General features: G+C 43.0%; 1 protein-coding gene across 2 annotated transcripts in view; it reads left to right on the top strand.

Annotated features, from left to right (window-relative positions):
* Nucleotides 1-1,243: 1,243 nt before the first annotated feature.
* PLCXD3 (phosphatidylinositol specific phospholipase C X domain containing 3) overlaps nucleotides 1,244-24,453 on the top strand; it is an 81,331-nt gene continuing 58,121 nt past the window's right edge. For both annotated transcript variants that reach the window (XM_037374429.1, XM_037374428.1), the window contains exon 1: nucleotides 1,244-1,550. In XM_037374429.1, coding sequence (XP_037230326.1) covers nucleotides 1,448-1,550 — 103 coding nt within the window. In that variant the 5' untranslated portion in view covers nucleotides 1,244-1,447. The remainder of the gene's footprint in view (nucleotides 1,551-24,453) is intronic.

Consider the following 24,453-nt stretch of genomic DNA (forward strand, 5'->3'; position numbering starts at 1 on the left):
CACCCCCATGTTTACTAATACCAGTGATTTTGGAAAGCGCAGATTAGCATCCTGATAGGCAGGAAGCAATATGGCAAAAATTAAACCTGTCTCAGTCCTGCTTAGTCCTCCCCCTTTTTCATGTTCTGCTTCATTCAGATTCAACATCTTCCCCGAGGTCGACCATCTGCTCACACTACCCCTGTCAAATCCCACCTGAAGAGCTACTTCTGTTACAAAAAGTGAGTGACCAAAACTTCCTTTATTTAAATACCTTGGAAATATTCACTTATTTCCCAAGAAATTGTTCCATTATTTTGTTGCTGAACGAAAAGCTTTTCTTTGTACTTGCTCTGGAAACTTGGACAGAATGAGAAAAGACAGTTATTATTAGTGGCTCCCTGCCTTTTCACTTCCAAAGCCAGCTGTCATAAAAGATGTTGAGCAAGTACAGAAGTTACAGGACCACAGCTGATCCCTCCTAGGAATGCAAGGTGATCACTGATCCCGGCTTCAGGCATGGCTCTCTCCAGGCACTATTTTTGACAGATTTACTAGGTGAACTTCCACGCCTGTGTCAACAACTTTGATTAAAAACAGAAGTCAAAAGACCAGGCTGGTTGTAACAGTTCAAGATGGCTCACAGAGCTTTATCAGGTTCATTGATTCGTTGGTCTGGAGGCAGGAATGTAAATGCTTTGTTAATGCCAACAGTCAAGACGCTTCCCCGAAGGCAGTTAGGTTGGAAATGAGAACGGAATGTATTACTTCGGATCATCCTCAAAGGACAACAAAAAATCATTGCCCCAAAAATTACAGCTCTCCAAGGAGCGTTCAAGTAAGGAGCAATGTTTTGTGGTTATCCTGAGTAAGCCACCGGCCAGGACGCGTGTACCAGTCACCGGGCACGCCGCAGGAACCGGCGGCGAGCCGTGCCCCGGCGGGGCGTTCGCCCGGCCACTCGCCAAGGCCAGGCAGGCTGTGGCCAGCGTGAGGGCTGCGCCGGGCAGCAGCCGCCACCCCGGCTGTGAGCGCCACCCCGGCCGCGGGTGCCCCGTCGGCTGCAGCCCTGCGGCCGAGCCGTTGGGCGGGCTCTGCTGCCTCCCGCCGACGGGGCCGCCGGCCGGCTGCGGGGTGTTGGTGTTGGCGCTGGCGGGGGGGTGCCGGCGCGGCTCCCGCCCAGGCCCGGGCCGTGACCCCGCTCCCTCCCCCAGCCCCCTGCCGTATTTAAGGCGGGCCCGCCCAGCGCTCCGGGCCGCGCCGCCGGTGCTGCCGCCCGGTACGCGCCGCTGAGAGTGGCCAGGCGGGCAGCCCGGCGGTGGCAGCGGCAGGCCCGAGGGCTCTGGCAGGACCCGGCGCCGCGCCGCACGGAGGCGGCGGGAGCAGCGGCCGGGCTCGGCGGGGGGAGGCGGGGCCGGGCGGGCGCTAGCGAGCGGCGGCGGCAGAGCGGCAGGGGCGCGGCGGCGGCATGGCTTCGTCGCAGGGCAAGAACGAGCTGCGGTTCGCCGACTGGATGGCAGCGCTGCCCAGCAGCATCCACCGCACCCCACTCACCAACCTGGCCATCCCAGGTAGGGGCTCCCGTCTCCCCGCCCCGCGGGCTGCGGCGCGCTGGGCAGAGCAGAGCGGGGCGTTCAGCGCGCACCAGTGCTCCGCGCCGCCGGGGAGGCAGCGAGCCCGGGGCAGAGCCGCGGTGGTTCCGCTCCTGCGGTGCCTCACCGTGCTCCTCTGCGCCGCCCCGGCGGTGAGCAGCGGGGCAGGCGCGGAGCGGGGTGCTGGCCGGCCGCAGTTCCTGCGCCTCGAGGTGCAGTGAACTTGGAGGCGGCGGCTGGCGGAGTGACCGGGGCCGCTGCCCGGTGGTGCGGGCGAGCCCGGTGGTGCGGCGAGCAGCGTGCCCCGCAGCCGCTGTGCAGACCTGGCGGCCCCTTCGCCGGTCCTCGCATGCGAGCGAACGCCGCGCGCTGCCGGTTCCCTGCTGAAGCTGCGGCGTCTGAGCACGGGGGAGCCGGGGAGGGGAGCGGGCTGCCGCGGGGGCAAACGCGTGGCACCGCTGCGTGACTTCTTTTCTTGTCGCCTTCAGAAAACACTCAATCTCAACACTACTTTAAGTAAGACGAAAAATGGCAGGTCATGGTGCTCTGTGTGTGAACGCGTTCTTGGCTGTGCTCTCTGCCTTTCCTTTTGGTAAGGTATTAACTACAGACTCGTGCAAAATACATGGCAGAACCCAAAGCAGTGTGGCTGATTCAGATGATCCCTGGTTTGAGGGAGCACCCCATTTTGCAAGACTTCTGTACCAGCATCTCGCCCCTTCCGAGATGTCTGACAGACATGAGGTTTCGGAGATGCTGAAGCCCTAACATCTCTTCAGTTCCTTATGAGAAAGAAACGTTTACTTCTTACAAGTTTTGCGTAGCAGCTGCTTGTGTTAGAGCAATTTTTATGACACTAGTCAAAGATCCTTTTTTTAAGACAATGTAATTGCAGCAGCTGTTTGCTAGAACGCAGTTTTTGTAGTTCCATTCAAACGCAAGTCTGCCCTTTTAAAAATCACGTGCCTCTTTGTTTCTACAGTTTACACAAGCTATGTTTAGTATTTTACTTGCTGCGCTGGTTTTTGCCATTGGTTGAATATATCCTGTGTCCCTGTGAGGCATAGGAATCCAACATAATTTGATACAACAGTTAGAGATGTTGGAGTTGTAAAAGCTTTTGCTGTTAATAACTTGTCAATAATCCACAGGCTGTGGAATTTTATTATGGAATATTGGCTATGATGAAAAATGAATCTCTGATTAATTGGGCCTTTGCAAGTTAAATGTATTATTTTAGAGACTTTTTTTTTTTGGTTTTCAGGAGATCATGATCAAACTTACTTGCTTCCAGAAGCAAGAAATTGCCTTTGATGTGCATGACCTGTAACTGGCTTCCTTGACTGAAGCATCATGAGGCTGTTGTTATTGGTGCACCCATCTCATCTAGACCTCGGTTACTTTCTCGTAGCCTCTTTGTAAAATATAGAACAGTTTTTCACAGTGGATGTTTTTCAGAGCTTTGGCAGTAATAATAGGAGCTTTCATACCTTAACATGTTTAAATTAAAAAAACCCAAACAAAATAGCCTACTGTGATCTGTAAGTGCCAGTTAATCCCAGCACAGCAATAAGCGGTAGGCAAGTTCGGCAGCCTGTAAATGCAGAGGCTGACCCCTTACACTGGCAGAAGGGTTTTGTTAATGTAACAGCCACGCACACAGTCTCAATTCTTGTGAAACAAGCAGCAAACTTATATGACTTGAATGGCATAGTGTTAAGACCTTTGAAATTTGCTGTTGTTAGTTTAAGTTGGCGCAAACCTCTTACCTGCCCATCTCACACTTAAAACAACAGCTTTGGCAATAGAGCCTTATGGCAATATATTTCATATTAATTTATCAGTTAGGGATCCTGGCACACAGGCTGTAGATATTGGTGCAGTTTAAATACTATCTTCTAACAGTATATTTACTATTATATTCAATGGAGTGTAAAAATATACAGGATTAGTGCAAAGGCAAACATGGAATTGGTTTTGACCTTTAGGAAGAAGTAGCTTGATAATGTTTATTTATATATTCATAATGTTTATTTAGAATTTTCCTCCCAAATGACCACAGCTGAACATTAATGCTATGTGTGCATAATAGCTACTAACATATAACTGCTGTTCAAATAGTTAATGCAATGAATGTGTAGAAGTGAAAACCTTGTATGAAAAATCTTCTTAGTTTTAACTTGCAAATTTTTAACTGTTTTGGAAACTAATGTTTACTTAGAATGTGTTAGTAGAATTACTGCTGTATTTTGTAAATAGCATTTTTTTTACATTGTTGATTCTTTTTTTTCTTACCAAAAGAAGTTAATAGTACATTTTTATTTTCCCAGCAGGATGTAAACTTCCCTCGTGCAGTAGGAATACTGATTTTGACCTTAATTCAGCAGGATAGAATTCAGTTCTGGAGCCAGAGTAACAGTCCAGTACTAATGTAGAAGAAAAACCATTAACCTGAAAATGTTAGAATGAATTTTCCAAATTAATGTATCACCACTTATCCAATACAGAGAATCTTCCACTATATTAAGGGGAAAATGTTGTTGTTTTATTAGAAATCGTCAGTACGTTTCTCCTTGTTTAGACAGAGTGGTTGGAACTGAGATGATACACTGTTTTGTTTTTGCAAAGACATGCATGTAACATTTTAACTGTTGCAAAAAGAAGCAGAAACGTCTTGGTATTTTGTCATGATCTTATTTAAACAATACTGTTGAAAGTATGTTACGTTCATATTATGTTTAAAAACATGATTGAGCACACGTTTTTATTTTATTTTAAATGGTCAGTTTTTAAGCGTATGCAGGCACAAATTTGTCACCACTCACACTTGCATAGTCAGTGCTGTATTTTGTTACTATTTAAGTAAATTCATTTACTTGTTTCATTCTGTGCAGTCCAAGCCAGGTAGTTTTGTTTTCCTACGACCAGGAATCCAGTGGATGATGCAGAGATCTCTAATGTAACTTGTGCTGGCTTTGTCCATCAGAAACTTTTCCATTTGGATTTCTTCCAAATACGAGCAGGATGCGTTATGCCACAGTGTGTTCTTCTTTCATTGTGCTGTCTATGTTTTCTTGCACTGCAAATGATGGATTTTCAAGTGAAGGATGCCAGTAACAAATAATAATATACATTGTTTGGAAATAAAGTAATCTTTTAGATTCCAGAAATACCATGTATATTTAATCTATTGCTGTGACAATTAGAACAATGAAATATTATATTCTTAGGATTTCAGCCCAAGGCGTGTGACTCCTAGCATTTGTAAACTACCTCTTATGTTTAAAGATCTGTCCGGCTAAACTCACAACAGCCTGGCTAAGAAAAAGGTGGAGGATTGTGGATTATTTTCTTTGTTGTTGTTTGCAGGGAGTGTCCTTCAGTAGTTGGTAAAGTGTAGTTTTGTTCAATGCCTGTGCCTCTTTGACCAGGATAAGGAATAGTTTTCTGTAAACAATGTATGTTTATGGGACTGAAATCTTTGTGCCCCCAAGTTGAGGCTAGATGGCGAGGTATAGAAAGCCTATGTATTCTGCTGCGTTGGTGCCCTCTTTCTTAATCTGCGTGGAGGGTATGAGCTGTGTGCAATGCAGTAAAATAAACGTCAGTAGGCAGCATTTCCTTATGAATTGACCCACTTACTGATGAATTAACTTTCTCACTGGCACTCTGTAAATATGTATCTAGTTTTGTATCGGTGTTTTTTTATACAAATAATGTGTCATACATGTTGCCTTTTCCCCTGGACCTAATATTGCAAGCCTCTGAGCACATCTGTAAAAATAAGCTATGATGGAAAAAAGTATTTTCTTCCCCAAGTAACTAATCCTGCCACCAAAATTAGTGCTAGCCTAAGATTATGGTTATCTTCATGATAATCAGGATATGATTAATCCTGACGTGTGCTAGGAACAAGTCTGTCCTTCACATAGTATAGATAAAACCTTCTGAATTAGAGACCCACAATATCCCTCGAGTGCGTGATTTTGAGAGTTGGGACTCTTCAGGCTTTTGTTTCACAGGAGAGTTTTCTGGTTTCTTTGAGCAGATGAAACCTTTGGCTTCTGTGGCTGGAGGACTCGCTGTGAGCAATTTAATTCTCAGTGAAAATAATTTTCACAGTGATACCAGCTTGGCAGCTATGTTTGCTTAAGGTAGTTCCTTAAGAGGAGTGCACAGACCTGACTGGCTTCTTTTTGTTTCTCAGATGATTTAATTTGCTCTACAAAGTTCTTTGTCCATCAGCCAGAAAGCAATTACTACATGTGGCAGAGCTAAAGTTGGCTTGTGATAAGCATGAAGCTGTTGGCAAGTGGAGTATTTTTCACACTATCCATCTTTAGAAAGGGTATCTAAGACTTGAAATTTATATTTCCCACTGTCCCACCATAACCGTGCTTTGAAAAGAAAGAGCAAGACTTCACAGAGAGTTAGTTCACAAAAAGAGAGGGTGTGTGTTAGCGTCACAGATATGTTAAGAGCTGAGAGATGGTACAGATAGGCTTGGGAGCAGTATGCATATGTTACTGGAATATTTTAGCCATTTTGTGAATGACAGCACTGCTGAGGCAACATAACAGATCTGTTTCAAAAACCTTGAATTCCTCTCTTCCATTGTAATTCTTTGCAAATGTTCAAGTAATTACTTCTTAGGTGGACATTTCTCATCCTGAGCCCCACAAAGAAATTCTTTTGTCTTAAAAATAGCTGGAAATACTTTCTTGTTGGTTACATAGATAAACATAATTTTTGCTGTTTAAATGTAATTAGGGAGCTCTTGAGTTTTCAGCTTGGATAGCTGATAAATTGGATGCTTTTAGAGTGAAGAGTGATTGTCTTTGGTAAGCACTTGGGACCTGTTTCATCCTTGTCTGTCCAGTGGTGGTCAAGAGGACCTCTTGCCAGGGTCCGATTCTGTACAAAAGTAGCTCCACCTAGAACTGTAAACTAATGATGCAGGTAAAATTATGAACATATCATGCAGGTTGCCCATTAGCTGTTGACATGTATGTAAGTATCTGGAAGAACTGTTCCTTTTATCAGTGCACCCTGTACTCTATTTCAGCACTCTTCTACCTGAAATAAGTACTCTGTGCTTTATTTTCCACTAGGAAAGGGAGCGAAGATCTTCATAATTGACCTCCTTAACTTTCTTAGAATAGCTCTTCTTTCTTGATGGTCTTTTCACATCATGTTTATCCACAAAAGTGAATAAAGTCTCTCGCTGACACTGCACGTGCTAGTGTTTGCTTTCCAACCCTCCCAGAAATATCTCTGTGATAGTTTCCTGTGGCATTCACCATTAATTTCCCCTGCTGTGACATGTTTCTAGTATGCACAAAATGAAGCTCTTTCATCCTTCACGCTGCTATAAAAATCAAACAGTTCAAGCCCTTCAGTTTCTTGCCCATCTGCTACAGGAAGTAATTTGAAACTGCTTTTGCTTGTTTCCCAACAGGAGCTATTTATTTAATCCAGCAATCTCTGTCCACTCCGTCTCCTGCAGCTTAGTTCCAGCAGAGCTGGCTTCTTCTCTGACCTGCCTTGCATTCTGCCACAATGGCAGGTATGGCAGAGGGATCGGCTTTATTGCCATCTGGAATTATTCCTCTCTTTCCACCTCACTGAATTCCTGTTTCATTTCCTCTCTTGGCCAAAAATTTAACTGTTCTGTGTATCCAGACTGCCCTTTTGACAATTTTTAACTTTGTGTTAATTATGCGTTTTGTGTTTAGTAACTTTCTACACAGTTCTTACTATAGTGCAGCTTGTACTGTCTTTCACACAAGATGATACTTGCTTTGAAAATGCTCAGTCAACTACGCAAGAAATTAAGAATGCAGGTGCAAAGTGGACAAAGTTAGGGAGACTATGACATTAAGTCCCATAAGAGAGCTCTGCAGTCTCTTCTACTGCTCCCCATAGGGGTATTAATTAAAATTTTAGCTAAGTAATTATAAATTGTTTACTACATCTGAAAAGTATTTGTGTTGAGGAATACAGTCAGATTTGTGTTTAACAGTTCTGCTCTCCAGAGAGCAGCCAGTTCCAGGGAGAAGAATCTCCACACCCATCTTTTCCTTTCTTCGAAGGGTGTACAAATTAATAACAGGTGATTTGTGAACATATTTGCTTGTGCGGTCCGTATAGTAAAGCCCATGGGACACTGCAAAGAATAGAATTTGGAATAAAGACTGTTCAGAATCTGAAAGTTTGGATTTTAATGTAAACTTCTGTGATCTTCAGTGTTTTTTTTGATGGACCTACTGCAGCATACCGTGGTTTAATCTTATTTCCATTGTTTTGAACAGCTGTATGGTATCAGTTAAGAACTGTACAGAAATACTGAAATACTCGGGCAAATCAGTGTAAACAAATGCAGTGAAACACTTCTTTTTCCCTTCAAGTAGCTTGCCAGAAATGGGAATCACTAGTGATTTCCTCTGGGGGACACCCACCTACAAGAAGGGCAGGAAGGAGGATCCAGGCAGCTACAGGCCTGCCAGCCTGACCTCGGTGCCAGGGATGGTTATGGAGCAGATCATCCTGGGTGCCATCACACAGCACATGCAGGACAGCCAGGGGATCAGGCCCAGAGCACGGGTTTGTGAAAGGCAGGTCCTGCTTGATGAACCTGATCTCCTTCTACGACAAGATGACCCGCCTAGTGGATGAGGGAAAGGCTGTGGATGTTGCCTACCTGGGCCTTAGCAGAGCCTCTGACGCCATCTCCCACAGCATTCTCCTGGAGACACTGGCTGCTCGTGGCCTGGACAGGTGCACTCTGTGCCGGGTATAAAGCTGGCTGGCTGGCCGAGCCCCGAGCGTGGTGGGGGATGGAGTTACATCCAGCTGGCGAGGGGTCACCAGTGGTGTTCCGCAGGGCTCCGTGCTGGGGCCGGTTCTGTTTAATAGCTTTATCGACAGCCTGTACGAGGGGATGGAGTGCCCCCTCAGTGAGTTCAGAGGTGACCCCCAGCTGGGGGGAGCGTTGATCTGCGAGAGGGCAGGAGGCTCTGCAGGGGGGTCTGGGCAGGCTGGAGCGATGGGCCCAGGCCAGTTGTGTGAGGGTCAACCAGGCTGAGTGCCGGGTCCTGCCCGTGGGTCACACCAGCCCCCGCAGCGCTGCGGGCTGGGGGCAGGGGGCTGGGAACTGCCTGGGGGGAAAGGGCCTGGGGGGGCTGGTCGGCAGCCGGCTGGGCATGAGCCCCCCGTGTGCCCAGGTGGCCAAGGAGGCCAGCAGCATCCTGGCTGGTGCCGGGAACAGCGTGGCCAGCAGGGCCAGGGCAGTGCTGTCCCCCTGCACTGGGCACTGGCGAGGCCGCCCCTCGACTCCTGTGTTCAGGTTGGGCCCCTCACTGCCAGGGGGACGCAGAGGGGCTGCAGCGTGTCCAGAGACGGGCAGGGGGCTGGTGCCGGGGCTGGGGCACAAGGCTGGTGGGGAGCGGCTGGGGGAACTGGGGGGGGTCAGCCTGGAGAGGAGGTGGCTCGGGGGGACCTTGTCGCTCTCTACAGCTCCCTGACAGGGGCTGTAGCAGGGTGGGTGTCAGTCTCTTCTCCCAGGCAGCCAGCAAATAGAACAAGCAGAAATGGCACCAGGGAAGGTTTAGATTGGGTAATAGGAAAAATTTATTCATGGAAAGGGGTTATCAAGCATTGGAACAGGTTGCGTAGGGAAGTGGTTGCATCACTTTCCCTGAGGGCATTTAAGACAGGCACTGTTAGGTTAAAGGTTGGACTCAATGATCTTAACAGTTTGTGCACCTGCCTTCATGTATTCATGCTTCTGGTGGAAAACTGTACTGTTATATTTGCACAGCTTGAGGACATATTTCTCATTTTTATAGTAAGGGATCAATTTATTTACTGTATATCATAGGGAGCAAAGAAATAATTTGTGCTAAGAAGTGGTTGGTTAATCTAGAGTTCTGAAATAATTTTTTTTCTACCATTGGCTACATGGAAGAACAACTAAACAACAAAATTATAAATTGCAATTTTAAGTACCAATGGTAACCCTCCTTAAATTGTCATCTGTCCAAAATGCTTGAGGGAGAGCTGAAGGTCTTTCTTCCCTCATAGGTTAGTGCCTGTTAGATGGGGACTAAATGCTGAGAAGTGCTGAATGCTGATAGGTCTCTTGGAAGCTGAGGACCCTCAGCTTCCATCAGCTCAGGTCCAAGTATCCAAAGAGAAGCTTCCCTGTGTGGTGTTCCTACTGTAGCAAAATGCCATAGGCACTTAGTTGTTTTTCTTGCAATGTAATGGAATATACGGTTTCCTCTGATTGCAAGTACAGATTTGTCTTTTTCTATTTTAAAACCATACCATAGTCTTCACCATGATCTAATTTCAAATGAATCACTAGAACAGTGTTCAGATGCTCTCCCACCTTTTAAAATGTATCTGTTCATATTAAATAAAGTTTATCTTAATCTAATGTCTTATCTGGTTAGCTCTCATACCTCAGGCTTAAATACTTAATCTTAGAGTTTCAAGTATGAAATAAAATATTGCAGAATAGATAAAAAAGGAGAAAGGGAAGGAAGAAAAAAATGGAACTACAAGTACAAGAGGCTTCACTCCCTTCTGTGTGTGATGCTTAGGGTGTTTCAGATGGTTGGAGATGTATGACGTGTTGCTGCTATGAAGGTGAAAACCTATCCATGAAGTTTATTGGACTATAAATTTTGCTTGAAATTTAGAAAGGCCAGGATAAAGGGCACTGAACTAATAAATTCTGTAGCTTTTAAAAAAAAACCAACAAAAACAATGAGAAGAATAGTGTACTTTGTGTTTTACTTTGTTGTTGTGCTATTGTCCACAACATACTTGTATTTTGATATTTTTTAAAAAATCTTATTAAACATTTGGAATGTATTTATACTTTGGCAGCCATGCAACTTGGTTTTATAACTGCAATAGGCTACTAAACTGGGAAATAAGTGAGAGCGGGAAATGAGTACAATATATGAGTTACGTGTAGTGCTATGTAATCAAACTGTTGGCATAGGGCCTCAGAGTTTGTTTTTGCTAAATCCTTTTGTTAAAACTTTGCATTCTTCAAAAATAGGTGCTTCAAACTAATCTGAATGTTCACACCAAAGACAAATGACACCCTCTGAACTAGCACGTGACTGGAACTTCTGATGTTTCATTTAGTTGCCTACCATTAAATGCTAGAAGAGAAATGGAGATTTTCTAGTCATTTTTATTGTCTGTGAAGTTGCTGTATGAGCTTAGGAAAACTGTTAAAAGTCTCTACTGTGTTTTCTTCTTTGTAGACCCTGGTAATCTCAAGACAACCACTGGTACTGAGGCCTGGGTTAGGAAGTGTGCTTCACAGGTTGTGAAGCACTGACCCCTAAGCAGTGCTTTGGGAGGAAGGCTGGCTGTTGGTTTTACACTGCAAAGCTCACGCAGGCTTTTAGTGGAGTGCTACTTTCCAGTCATGTGAACGCCACACAGAAGCTGCTTTGTCAGCAGAGAAGTTTGAGTAGGTACTGATTCTAGTTGCTGGCACAGGAATGCCAACATGTTCGCTAATTTAGGATCAGTCTTGTTTCTTTCTGTTGAAGCCCTTGGATTTTGCAAGACTGCTTGTTTTAATCATGTAGGTAATGTTCACAAATGCTGTCTCAGAAGCCATGCAGGCTGGGAAGGTGGTATTTCTTCTATATCGTATAGGCAGATACATTTTCTGTCATGAGATCCAAAAATGTGTCTTTTGCACTGGGTCCCTCTTCTGCTTTGACATTTCAAAAGTGGCTCATCTGTGTATGATGGACAGATCAGGAGATCACTTTGAATCTACTGCAGAAGACATCTGGCAGTCGCTTTTTCTGTGGCTGGAAAGGAAGGAGGACTACATTGGTGCTCTGTATTGCACTGCAGGAGGAGTGAATCATTAGTCAGTGCACTGGCGTGAGCTGGGGCTCGTGAGTCTGGTTTTGAACAGAAATTCCCCAGTTATTCTCAATGACAGAAAAGGAGAGAAGGGTGTTGACTGGAAGTTCTCCTGGAGGCAAAAATCTAACTTGGACATTGAATAGCACATGCTGTGGGTTTGGCTGCATTGATGTCTGTATCCTCACTGTACTAAAAAAAAGTGCTTTTATGGGGTTGCATCATTGAATCCCCAGAACATCTTCTCAGCAGGTGCATGCTGGAATTAGCTGCGCTCACTGCCTGTGTGTAATGGGCTTCTGAGTGCACTACTGGAGTCAGCAGCATTTTTGGGTTTTTTTTGGTCAACAAACTGCGTGTTTAAATTAATGTAAGTATGAGAATCCAAGTCTGGAATTTTCTGTTTCGGGCAGTGTTTGTGGGTAGTTTGGTGGGTTTTTTTGAAGCTCCCCCCCGCCCCTTCCATGTTGGTATAATTCTCTCACCACCCCCAGCTGAAGTGCAGGCTTTTCCAATGGCATGGAGATGCTCAGGTTTGATGAACTTTAATCTTCAAAGGATTGCTCGGTTAGAATTTTGGCTTACCCTGCTTCTGATGCGAAATTGACAGCCTTTATGCTTGCCGATAGGAGAGGTTGCCTCAAAAGAGTACTGTCTGGGATGGGAACAGGGAGCACATATATTTTGACCTTTAAATCAGTATTCAAGGCTTATCTAATAGTGCAGGCTTTTGCTGCAAAAGGGAAAAGAACTTGTACCGTTAGCCAAGCGTTTCGTGCATGTGCTTAGTGAGTGTTTTGAGAAACATTTTATAAGTTGACAATAAATAAGGAGAAATCAAACCAGCTTCAGTAATTTTTGGATGTAGTGGTCTTAGGGGAAACAAGCCAAGGGACACTGTGAAGGACACAAACAGTACACGTACATGTGAATGCTGCTGCTTTTAGTGTGCAAGAGGCAGGAATCCTTTTAGAAATAGGTGTGGAATATGAAGAAAACTGTTTTTTTTAAGATCAGCTTTAATGATCTGGCTTTTAGTGATCCAGGCCATTCTAGCTGGGAATGATGTGAGTATGAACCAGTAAAATCTGATGTGAACATGTTTGAGAGCTTGGGATGATGTGGTGGAGGTACTGCGGAGAAATGGTTTGCTTTTGCACCATTATGTATTTGGCCGTATCACTTCTGCTCTGCAGGAGTCAGAGCGAGTCGCTGAAAGGTTGGCTGGTTACATGGTGTGGGAGATGCAAGGGATCTAAGGCCGTGGTGGGAAGCGCAGTGCTGAAGGAGATCAAAGGTGCAGTTAGTTCAGTGCCCTGGCTATGGCATCTTTTCTGGCCTGTGTCAGGGAAACTGCTTAAGGACAAGGTAAGGCTCAAGGGATATTTCCCCTGATGTGTACCTTCTTACTCTTCTGGGCTGTGGATTTCTTGAACAAAAAATTTGCATCCAAATTATCATGTTGCATAACCCCTGATAGACTGCATTTCTAGCGTCTTTAGGGGAGCTGTGCCCCTTAGTCTGCAAATGGGGCTGGAGTAGAGAGTTCCCCTATTGCCTTTGGCTGCTGGAGAGTGCAAGTTTTGTACAGCCACGGGGAGAGGGCGCCAGAGGGTTTGTGACATTGGGTCAGTGATGGGACAATGTGACAGGGACAAGAGAGGACTGAGACAATTTTGAGTCCCTGCTTGTGGGACTGCTTCATTTCTGTCACTGAATAGATACTGGATAGAGCAACAACACCTGCGCTGGGGGCAGTGGATGCAGCCTGAACACCTCCTTCCCAACTGAGCATGGATGTTAGTCTTGTTTGTGGTCTCCTGGAGCCTGTCCATCTCACCAGTGTCCATCTCTGCAGTGATGGAGGGGTATGGCTGGAGGACATCCTTTTCATTCACCCAGTGCACAGTGGTTTCTGGCTATTTACAGTCCATATAAATCAACATTCCTCTGGAGGAAACATGTATCTTTCTGAATTGCATGTATTGTGATACGTACTCTAGAGGAATTAACATTTGTGTGGCCTCTTTAAAGCCCAGCCTGCTTCTCGGCTAAGTCTTCAGGCAACAATAAGCCACCAGTGTAATTTTCAGAACCAGATTTTATCTTTCTTTGGCATTGCTTTTCCCAAATGTGCCAAGAGAGATAAGGTTTCTTAATCTTTAAGGCACCTTTCTAGACTTCGAATTGGCTTGAATTTTATCAGAGAGGGGAGGTGATGGTGTTTTGTTGTCACTTTCTTTTTAATAATAGGTGTTTTCATGTTTCAAATGTTATTCAGAAGCGCTGATAAACTTAATACATTGAAAGCAACTTCTCCCAAGTCAAGTGATAGATAATGCCCTTTCCTTTTGAAATTGCTGCTGTCTACAGGATCGTGCTGTGCCTGGAACACTGATGCCAAGAAACTAAACACAATCCCTTTTATGTCGCACTTCCAGTCAGGTGTCATTTCAACTCTGCCTTAAGTGTGGGATACAGGCCAAAACCACTTTGTTAGTAGATATATAAAACCAGTAGAAATATGGGTAAGTGTTCTTCTAACATAGAAATTGCATTTAGAAGTAAGTGGGAATAGGCTAGCAATTGTGTCTCTGTCTCAGATAATAATTTGTGAGCACCGTTTTAGGAGTCAAAACTCCCACCAATTTATGGACAAACCAGGAAAGATCCAGGTGGGAGGAAAGGAAACATGCTTGAAACAAGCTTTTTGCATGAGTTCAACCCAGTTCACAGTTAAGCTTGCGCATTTTGTTTTGTGGGTTTTTTTTATTTCTTTATTTTGGACAGTTTATTTGTTAGTAGAATTCACAGACTGCCAGGAGAAATTCTGACATTAGTCTGACTGGGACTGGTTTTCTACTGCTTTGTACCATGTGTAAATGCAGATCTGTATCAAGTGTCACTAAATCAGAGCAGTAACTCTGTATTTTTACTTTGTAAGCTATGCGGCGGTGTGGAACGAAGTCTGTCTTTGTTAGTTCCTAATGAATAAATTGCTCTGAGCAGCTGAAGAAAGCAGTGCTGATTAGATGATGGGCTTAAATATGGCCCTCTAAAATACCCAATGCAACTCATTTGTCAGAAAAGTAAGTACCAGCTTATGTTACTTCCAGTCTTTAAGTTAACCATTAATGCATAGCTACATGAAAGAAAAGATAAATTGTCTTCAAAGTGAAAAAATCACAAACCTTACAATTCAGCCTTATCTAAAAATTCCATTGTCTTTGATTATGACCTAAATATGAATTGGGGAACAACATTAGAGAAAAGCGGGATTTGGGATTTTACCTATTGCATTTTCAAGTCAACTGTCAGGCACACTGTGATGACTAATAGTGCTAGATCAGGCCCTTAGTTTGTTGTAGTGAGTTAAGCAACATGCAGAAGAGGAGGAAATAGCATACAATCTAATTTTTTTGAGACAGTATGCTACTGAAATACCACTTAGTAATATTTTGGATTTGGTCTGCATTGTAATAATACTGGAGCCAGCTGGCCTTTCACAGTCTGGCTCTTTTTTTACTATAAAATTAAGAAAATACAGGCTTTCAAATGTATTAACATTCATATTAATGCATTTTAATATTTAGGCAGCAGTATTTCAAAACCAAGCTAGCTTATTTTCAGTCTTAACATACCTTTTAAGTTGTTCATATAATTGAGGTCTGGAGAACTCATGGGACAACTGAAGGTTGCAGTTTCTGCACTTTTTTGTCTCCTGGTTCAAATGTAACATTTTGTTCCTGGAATTACTATGGAATTGAGGTACACATAAAATGTTCTCGAAGAAAGCACTTTAGCATGACTGGTGTACTTGAGGCCATGTATGATTGTTTTATGACAGCAGTATGAGTCTGTTTTCTGAAGCCCTGAAACCCCAAGGGTCTTTGTATCTCAGATTTTCATGTCATATGACTGTGGGCTAGTTTGCAAACAAGTAGCTTAAATAATACTGAGAAGCAAGGGGAGAACAGAAGAGCAGCTGTCAGAAACTGCATGGATTTGTGTATTGCATCGAAGGTAAGGATTTAGGGAGTTCTTGATGCCTGTACTGGGTGCTGAGAAGAGCAGCAGAGCTGAAGATCCTTGAGACTTGACAACGCAAGTGGCCAAACAGGCTGACTTTGCTATTAACCCAGCTGAAGTATGCAGCAGACACCTCTCTGTATCAGTGTGTGAAAGCACTGAGGATTGGTGGTATGACTGATTTAGGACAGGGCTTCTGACTTCTGGCTTTTGCTGATGCTTCTAGAGGGAGGTGTGAGATCAGATTCACTAAAGTAGACTTAAAGATGTACCTTAGAGCTTGTCTAAAAGAAACAGAGCATGGAAAATGCGCACATCATTTAACCATCTCCATAGCCTGTGTACTAAACACAAATTGTAAAGGATTCATATTCTGTATTACAACACGACGTTTTCCATGTTTCATGAACCAGAAAACTAAATGGCGTGCTTAAAATGAGAGAGGATGAGGCAGGAGTAGGAAATTAACATGAGTTTTACAGATTTTAATTTTAGTGACTTAGCCTTTGAACCACGCTTTTTCTAAACGGTAGAGTAATTTAGAATGGATGTATTCTGCTCTGACAGTGCATTACAGTGCTGTTTAATAGAGGGTATCCAAAGATTCTTATGACAGCTGACACATTGGGTTTTGATGTCTTGTATGTGAGACTTGTGTGGTTTGTGCGTAGTCTTACCAACAAGTAAAGGAAACATTTTCCACAGGAAAGCAACACAAGTTCATTATCAGAAGGTGTGATGGTATACAGAGCACTAGATTGCATTGCCCACCTCTGAGGTGGTCTCTGAAAAGAAGGACCAGTTGCAGGCAAGACCAGATCACAAGCTATTGTGGCAGATCCCCAAGGGTGAGCCACAGGAGATGAGGTTTTTGCCGGCATTTGAAAAGCAAAACAAATGTTACAGCAGCTTCAGCTACATAGGAGGTTTGCAAGGTCTGCAGGGGAGGGACTGGTCAGTTAGCAACAAATTGTGTTACAGAAAGGGGAGTTACATGCAGACACTGCTTTGCTGTTGCGCTGGATTTTTCCTGGTGCCATCCAGCAGCACTTCCCTTTTCAGGAGGTAAACCATAGCCAGCTGGTTTTATGTGTCCCCTTCAGTCACCCATGAAAAGAAGCAGAATGTGGGATGTGGTTCCTGATGTGAAGATTGTTGGGCAAGCTGCATATCACCATGGTCTTTAATATATGCAAGTGGGGCATGGGACAAGGTGTGAGCGCTCATAAACCTCCTCTAGCACTGTGTGAAAGCTTAAAGGCACCAGTAGTTTCATCCATTCACCCAGAATCATGCAAGAGAGAGAATATAGTAAGTTAAAAGGGGAATAAATACACTGAATGCTGGAGCGGAGGACAAGTAATTTAGGTTATTACCTTAAATCCCTGCCTGCAGATTAGAGGGTAAGATCGACCAGCTTTTAACTCCATCTCTTTGCAAAGCATTGCTTCAGAAAGCATCTAGAGCCCAGAAGTGGTTTGCTGTTTTCACTTCTAAGATTTGAACAAAAGTGAAGGAAAACGTGCCCTCAAAAAGAGGAGGCACATGATGCTATTGGGAAAATAAGTGAAATTTATGGTAACAAAACCCACATTTTACTGCTAAATGAAAGGATATAGCCAGGCACTTCACCAGCTGCAGTTCATTTGTGAACTGTGGAAAGACTGCTTTACTTCTGGTCGTCCTTATGTATGTTCTGAAGATACGTATTGCTGTGATATCCATGCCTATTAAATTTTTGTCCTCAGGACCTCTGTTTGGAAAGAACTGTCTGTATACCATTGCAACCCAGGCCTTTATTTAAAAAAAATGTAAAAGTGACAGAATTTGCTGTGAAGAAGTTTAAGTAAAACTAATGATAACGTGTGCAAGAAAAATTTTCTGCAAGCTCCTAGCAGAATAGGGCTGTGTTCTGACGATTCATCTCTGGGATCAAGCTATTTTGCCGTACTGAAATATTCTAGGAGTGCCAAGCTAGGATATTTAAAGTTTAAACTGTTGATGGGAGACTTTTTTTTTTTTTGTAGCTGCCAGATTTAAATCAGGATGTGGAATTTCTGAGGGCCTAAGGCAGGGGTCCTTAAACTTTTTAAACAGGGGCCGGCGCGCGGATGCAGTGGCAGGCAGCCATCTGCGGCTGCTTGGTTACCCCCCCAACCCCCGGCGGGGGGGGGGGGGGGGGGGGCGGGCAGGGGGTGTCTGTAAATACCGGGGGTGGATTGAAGACCCTGGGGGGCCGTATCCAGCCCACGGGCCATAGTTTGAGGACCCCTGGCCTAAGATTATGTTTTCTGGTAGGCCTGTGCCTGCTGTTAGATGCTGCTTTCTGTTCTCCCTGACAGTGACTTCATGTTGACTTCAGAGAAATAAGCTTCAAGTAATTTCTTTTGGGGGGTGGAGCTGATGACTTTCACAAAACCACAGGTTAAAAACTGTTTACTGTTGTCCTGTTGCGTATGATACCTCCTAAAAAAAATATATCTTGGTAGTAGTGTTTGCATCTAGTCAACCTGAATGGCTTTCTGGTGAAGAGGCACTAAGGTGGTAAAACTAGTTTCAGAGCAGGGTGGTTTTTCACTGCTGCAATGTCTGAGTCCTGTTTCATTTAATGGTTTTCATTAATAACCTAGATGAGAACAAGCTCATTATGTAATATGCGAGTAATAACAATTGAAAGAAGCATATGAGGAAAACAGTAGCCCATATTGCACCACAGTGAAATGAACTTCATTTGAATAAAAATTAATAGGCTGGGGCTGAACTATACAATTATTCAAAAGGCAGACTTTTTTTTCAGTAGGGAGTCTTAAAATGTAATAATTCAGGAAGAGGCCTGGAGGTAGTGGTGGCTGAGATTTTGACAGATGAGGCAGCTGGGAAGAAATCACCACTGCAGGCTTCAGCCACATGCTCAGAAGCATGGTGTGTAACACAGAGGTGGTAGTCTGGTGTGTCTGCAAGTGAGGTATGGTATTCATTGTTACTGGAAATAGAAATGGAAGCTGGAAGTGAAGTGATAAAGCCCTTTGAGGTCATGTGGCTGCGTGAGGAGTAGTGAAGTACCCAGTTATGACTCTGGAAACGGGGCTGAGATCAGCAAGAGGCCACAACAGCGTAACATATCAATGGTGGATTAATTTACTACAGGATTTGAAGAAAAGGAATGAAGCATGATCCGTTTGAGGTCCTTTAAACATGAATTGGAAAGAGTGCCTTGTTGTAAAAGAGAAAGTTGTCACGTTACCAGGTGGTTGCCCTGCATGACTTCAGACATCTCTTCACATCATTTACACACCTTCAGGAAACATAAGTTGAAATACAGTATTTTTCAACAAGCCTTGGTTGTTGTAATGCATGGTATATCACAGTAGCTCACGTGTAGAAACTTGAGGGCTCCTGGGGGATCAAGTTTATACAGTCATCTTGAAGCTGCAACTTAGCTACAGGTGATGGTGAAGAAGTGCCATCTTCAGACCTCCCTTTTGTTCCAGCAGCTTTAGCTCTTGGGCCTCTTGGAAGTTACACTGCATGTGGGTAACCTCAGTTGGGTTCCAAAAAGCACTGGATTTAAGCTGCACAGGGACTTTCTGCTGCAGGTTGGCAGTATGTCAGTGATGGTTTTTACTTGTGAGAGAACCTTCCATGGAACGCTTCCAGAAACTTCTTAAGAGGTGGAAGAATGTTCATCCATGCCTCATGGATTTCTCTTGAACTGAGGTCATCTTCTGGCAAAAAATATTTAGAAGTAGTTTAGAGAGTAGCAGCTAAGATGCTTTTATGGTTCTTCATCAGGGCCTAGTTAGGCGGGGTACTGTAAATTGAGTGTTTGCTACTACTGCAAACTGGGTGTGTTACTGGAACTGTTGCTCTGTAAGAATTGATGCTGCTAATCCCTCGGTAGGGTTGTCTTTGCCATGCTGTGTAAAAAGCCTGGGCAAGCACTGGAAGAGTGAATTTTCTTGCATGACTTGACCTGCTCTCTGAGCTCTTCTGTGCAGGAGGCACCTTAAACTGTCAAAATGGAGTGCTCCTTTTCAGTGAGGTTTTGTGCTGAGTAGCTCTGTCTGGTAAGGAGCCAAGACCTGTGACTTTGGAGCCTCTGTCTAGATGGTTGTATGAGTGGCAGAGCCTAGCCAGTTGAGTTACAGGCTCATAATTACGCAGAACTCACTCATCAAGAAGCAAATTTTGAATTCTTCTCTTACCGGCGAGGTTTTTTTACATGAACAAGCCCACAAACTTAAGAAACACTTTATAAACTGGAGGATGACAGCCACATTTCAGCCTTAACTAGTTATGGGTGTAATTCAGGTGAGAATTAAATTCATGCTTTAATGCTTTGCGTGTTCTGTCTCAGAATAAAACCTGAAGCAAGGAGGATGTGAGGAAATATAGTAACAATTAAATGCAATGTTACTTGCCAAGGTACGGCAATACTTTGAGGTTGGCTGTCCCTGAGCAGTGGGGGGACACCTGTTCAAACACTGTACCATGGCAGATCCCTGAAGCCATGCTGCCTGTAACTCTGCTTCCTGTCACTTGTGAGCCTAGGCAGGCTGAACCATTATTTTTGGCTACAGCCTACGCTGTCCTTTCTGCTCTGCCAGCATTTCAGCCTTAACCACATGGAAAAACCTCTGCAAGATCCAGGCGGAGAGAAAATCTGGCCTCTCCGTATGTGGTTCTGGGGTGCTAATCATGTTCTGTGTTGCAGAAATACGTCCAGAAGATGAAGGCAAACCAGAGGTTCGGTGATGTGGAAAAATGACTAGTGTCTCCCTTTTTAAAGCTTATCTTGTAAAAATACATTCTTAAAAAGAATTCCTGTTAGTACTTACACATTTGCTGAATGTGTGTTGACGTGCTATGATGCCTAGAAGGGAGCCCACATGGTACCAGATTAACATCTTTAGAGTGATTCTGACTTTCTGAGCTGTCCCAGTATCTGCAGAGGAAAGAAAGAACCAAGCCCAAACCTGCACAATTACCATGGTATTTTTTACTTTGTTGATACTACTTGTAACAGCCCTTCCATCCCCAATAAAGTATTTTTATTTTTCCTTCCCCTACACCCCCCCTCCCACACACACCTCCCCTCGCTTCGCTTGCAAAGACATTATGCCTTTTCAAACTGTATTGGAGGTTCAGGTATATGGCAGTGGCATTGTGTATAAAAGTGTTTCTGACGTGCTGTGTTCCATAATCACAGTGCTCTGGTTGCCTGAAAAGAGGGTATTTTTGTATAATATGTTGGAGTAGGATTTCAAAGCCTCAAGAAGAACAAATGGTGAGGAATTGCTCACCTCAGCCAAAGGGAGGAGGGGGAAGCTGGAGATACTAGCAGAACAGGCTGAAATCTTTGCTGCTCCTGTGCATGTCAGTATCCTTGAGGGTCAGTTGAAGATGTCCTGTAAATTCTTCCATGAGATGCCCTGTTAAAGCTTTTAATGACACATTTTATTCTGACACTAGAAATGATAAAATCCCGACATGACTATTTGCTCTATTAAGACCATGAAGAAGGTTGATGTTAGAGACCCTGTGAGACTTCTATTTTTGATGGAAAAAAATTGAGTCTGGTTAAAGAATATGAGCAATGGTTTTTTTTAGGATGGCTCTCTGGTAGGAACATAACTATCACAGCATGCTCTGGGGGTAGTCAAGAAATGAAATATAAATGTAATTTTTACTCCATATATATTCAATTTGGAATTAAACTGCAATTTTTACCAATGAGGCTGCTAGCACAACGGATAGATTGAGAAGTGAATTCTGTTAAAGTAAGAGAGTGCTTTCCAGAAAAAGCAGTCCATCTTGGCATGAGGTTTTGGGGTTGCTGTAAAGTCTATTGAATGGAATTATTCTCTGGCTTGAACAGATTTCTTCTTCTGTGCTATGCAACAGTGCAGCATAAATAACCATTACTGTTGTGACCTTCTCTCTGTAAAGAGACACTGATTTGAAATCCTGTAAGATTGTCACTGTATGTTTTCCAGTAAATTCCATATTATCAGGGAAAGAACTTGGAAAGTAACAGATGCTTTTCCTCATTAGAAGTTGACAAAAACCAATGAAAAAGGGATACTTTATTTGGGATGGAAAAATAGGCATTTTCTCATTCAAAAATAAAAAGTTTTACTGTAGTCATGAGTCAGTTTAAATGTATTAATTCAGTAACGGTGAGGCATATCAAACCCAAAGGATTTATTTCAAACCAAGATGTTATGTGTTAAGTGCCATATAAACAGCTGTACTGCCATCTCCCCATTGTCCTGCTCTCCAGTGACCATCAGCAGAGTATGTAGGGAAGAGCAGGAAACGGGGTCAAGCAGATCTGCTGCTTCCCTTGTATACTCTCGCAGTTTCCAGCAACTAAAAATGGCATAAACTTTGCTTTTGTTTCACTGAAATGCTTGCGCACCTTCTAAGTCTTTTGGTGATGCTGGATGGAGGGCTATGCTTTTTCCAGACCATGAAAATTGTTCAGCTAGTTCTGTTCAGAAAGCCTCCAAGAACAAAGTAGCTTTTCATTCTGTGAGGTTTTCCAGATCTTGAGGGTTTTCTGTCTGGGTCATTTTACAAATAGGACATTTCTTGTGAAGGATTAATTTGCAGGGACCTGAACACCCCTGTACAGAATGCTGTACTTCACCAGAAGTGAACTCTGTGCAGATGAAGTTCCTATTTTAAAGCTGTTTTTTAAAAAAAATGAACAGATTTCTTGTTGCAAGTGTCCATTTCTGTGATGCCTGCATTATGTTGTGGGTTTTTTTGGGGTTTTTTGTTTGGTTTTTTTTTTTAAACTACTGTGTTGTGTATTTCAGTTTTTTGGTGAGGTTGTTAGATCAGAACTAGGACTTGTAGGATGAAAATTCTTGGCAAAGAGCCAAGATGAGCTGGAAATACTTGAGAACTAAGTACATTTCTACCTCCAGTCTTTTAAATCCACTTCTCTTGTAGAGCTGGCTGTTGTGGGCGGCTTTTGTTGAACAGCCTATATCGAGTTCTAATATGATTTGGGTGTGAATCTGTAGATGTTGTCTGTTAATTCCCTTGGGTGTTTCTGTTCTGTAAACCAACTGTGTAAGATTACTTTCCTCTAAAATAATACCTTTTGAACAGCCTATATCGAGTTGTAAAATGATTTCGGTGTGAATCTGTAGATGTTGTCTGTTAATTCCCTTGGGTGTTTCTGTTCTGCAAACCAACTGTGTAGGATTACTTTCCTCTAAAATAATACCTTGCAGGCATTCTTGAGAATAAAATGTGTAAGCTTGGATTGATAGGTGATCACACATAAAAAAATAATTTTTTCTCTGATTTAAGTAATAAAAAATATATTATGAAATGGATAACATGTCTTGTTAATTAAGGTTTAACAGAAATAATCTTTTTCCTATTACCTCTAACACCTGGCAAGTGTGGTAGTATCACCACTTTGCAGAGGCTTCTGAGACCTCTTTCAGAAAGCAAACCATCATCACTTCTTTCTGTTATTAAAAATAAAAAGAATAAAAAAGCCTGCAAGAAGCAGATGCTCCTCCTGACAAGGTTATGAAAGAACACTTCACTGCAGTGACAATTCTGCTGCCTGCTTCAGGAGGAATTTTACCTGGATAGCTAAATGACTGGTTTACTTCTGTGTGCCCTGAAGCACTGATTCTGTTTTAGTCTTCTAAGAGCAAAATTTTGTTTTTTAGGAGCCAGAAACAGGTGGTGATATCTGAAAATACTTACTTAAACAATATGTGGAGAATATGTGGACTGATACAGTATTGCTGTCCAGATTGAACAAGGAACAATAATTGTGATACAGTTAATCATGGGCATTTAATCATGGCTACAACAATTTCTTAAAACTAGATTTTTTTCTCACTTTATTTCTTCCTTCTCAGTTATTAGACTTACTTAATTGACTTATACAACAGATAGTGCAATCCTGTTGACTTGCAGAATTTTTGCTGTCCTTACTCTTACTGTCTTTTGACATAGGTATGAAACTTTTCATCTCAGTCTTTCAAAATTCAAACCATTATTTTGTACTATTGGATTTAGGTAGTGCCTATTGTCTTTTTGTTCTTTTATGGTTTTTTGGGGGTTTTTTTTGGGTTTTTTTGCAGAAAAATATGATGTTTGTTAAGGGGTTTCCTTTGAATGTTTATTTCCCTGCAGCAGGGTGAGATCTCAAACACGCATGGTTTGGAATGAATTTGTAAACATAAATTGTTGTGGCATAGATCTGGGTAGACAGAGCAGGGTGTAGTAATGGAAACCACGTTGTTTTCAGCTGTAACTTGTATTCAGTTTTTCTGGCTTAGGTATAATCCTTCCAGTATCAAACTTGCTTAGGTAGAACTTAGTTCTCAGTATGTTTTATAAAAGCTCAAATTCTAAAAGCTTACTCATAGCCTCAAAACAGATAAAAGAATGTCGAAAAGGGTACAATCTGGCTGTGCTCCTGGTTCAGTAGGTTAAAAGCGTTTGGGATATAGTAAATTAAATGTATGAAAAGGTACTTCTTGAATGTAGTGACCCAGTGAACTTTATTGAATGCTCACATAGCCTCTCTTACAAGAAGCAATTATGCGTGTCAAACTAATCTGGGGGAGTTTACTCACTACTACTCATAGGAGAATAAAATTATGAATCTGACTGATAACTAGGTTGCAAAATGCACAGTATTATTAGTCCCAGCCAAATTCACTGTTTCAAAGCAAACTGTGGACTAAGCTACATAATATGAGTGAATCTGTGTGCTTGGAATATGCATAAAGACTAGAAGCAGGGACAGCTGAGCTACAAGATAATGACACAAAAACCCTATAAGCTGCATAAAGGCAGTGAACCTTCTCAACAGGTGATCAGCAAAAGGTAAAGGTAATGTGCATGTAAAAATTTTTTTGAAAACCTTGTTTACAACACTAGCGCTGGACTCCCAAGAAGCAAA

The sequence above is a fragment of the Falco rusticolus genome, chromosome Z (genome assembly GCF_015220075.1).
Source record: "Falco rusticolus isolate bFalRus1 chromosome Z, bFalRus1.pri, whole genome shotgun sequence".
NCBI classification, from domain to species: domain Eukaryota; kingdom Metazoa; phylum Chordata; class Aves; order Falconiformes; family Falconidae; genus Falco; species Falco rusticolus.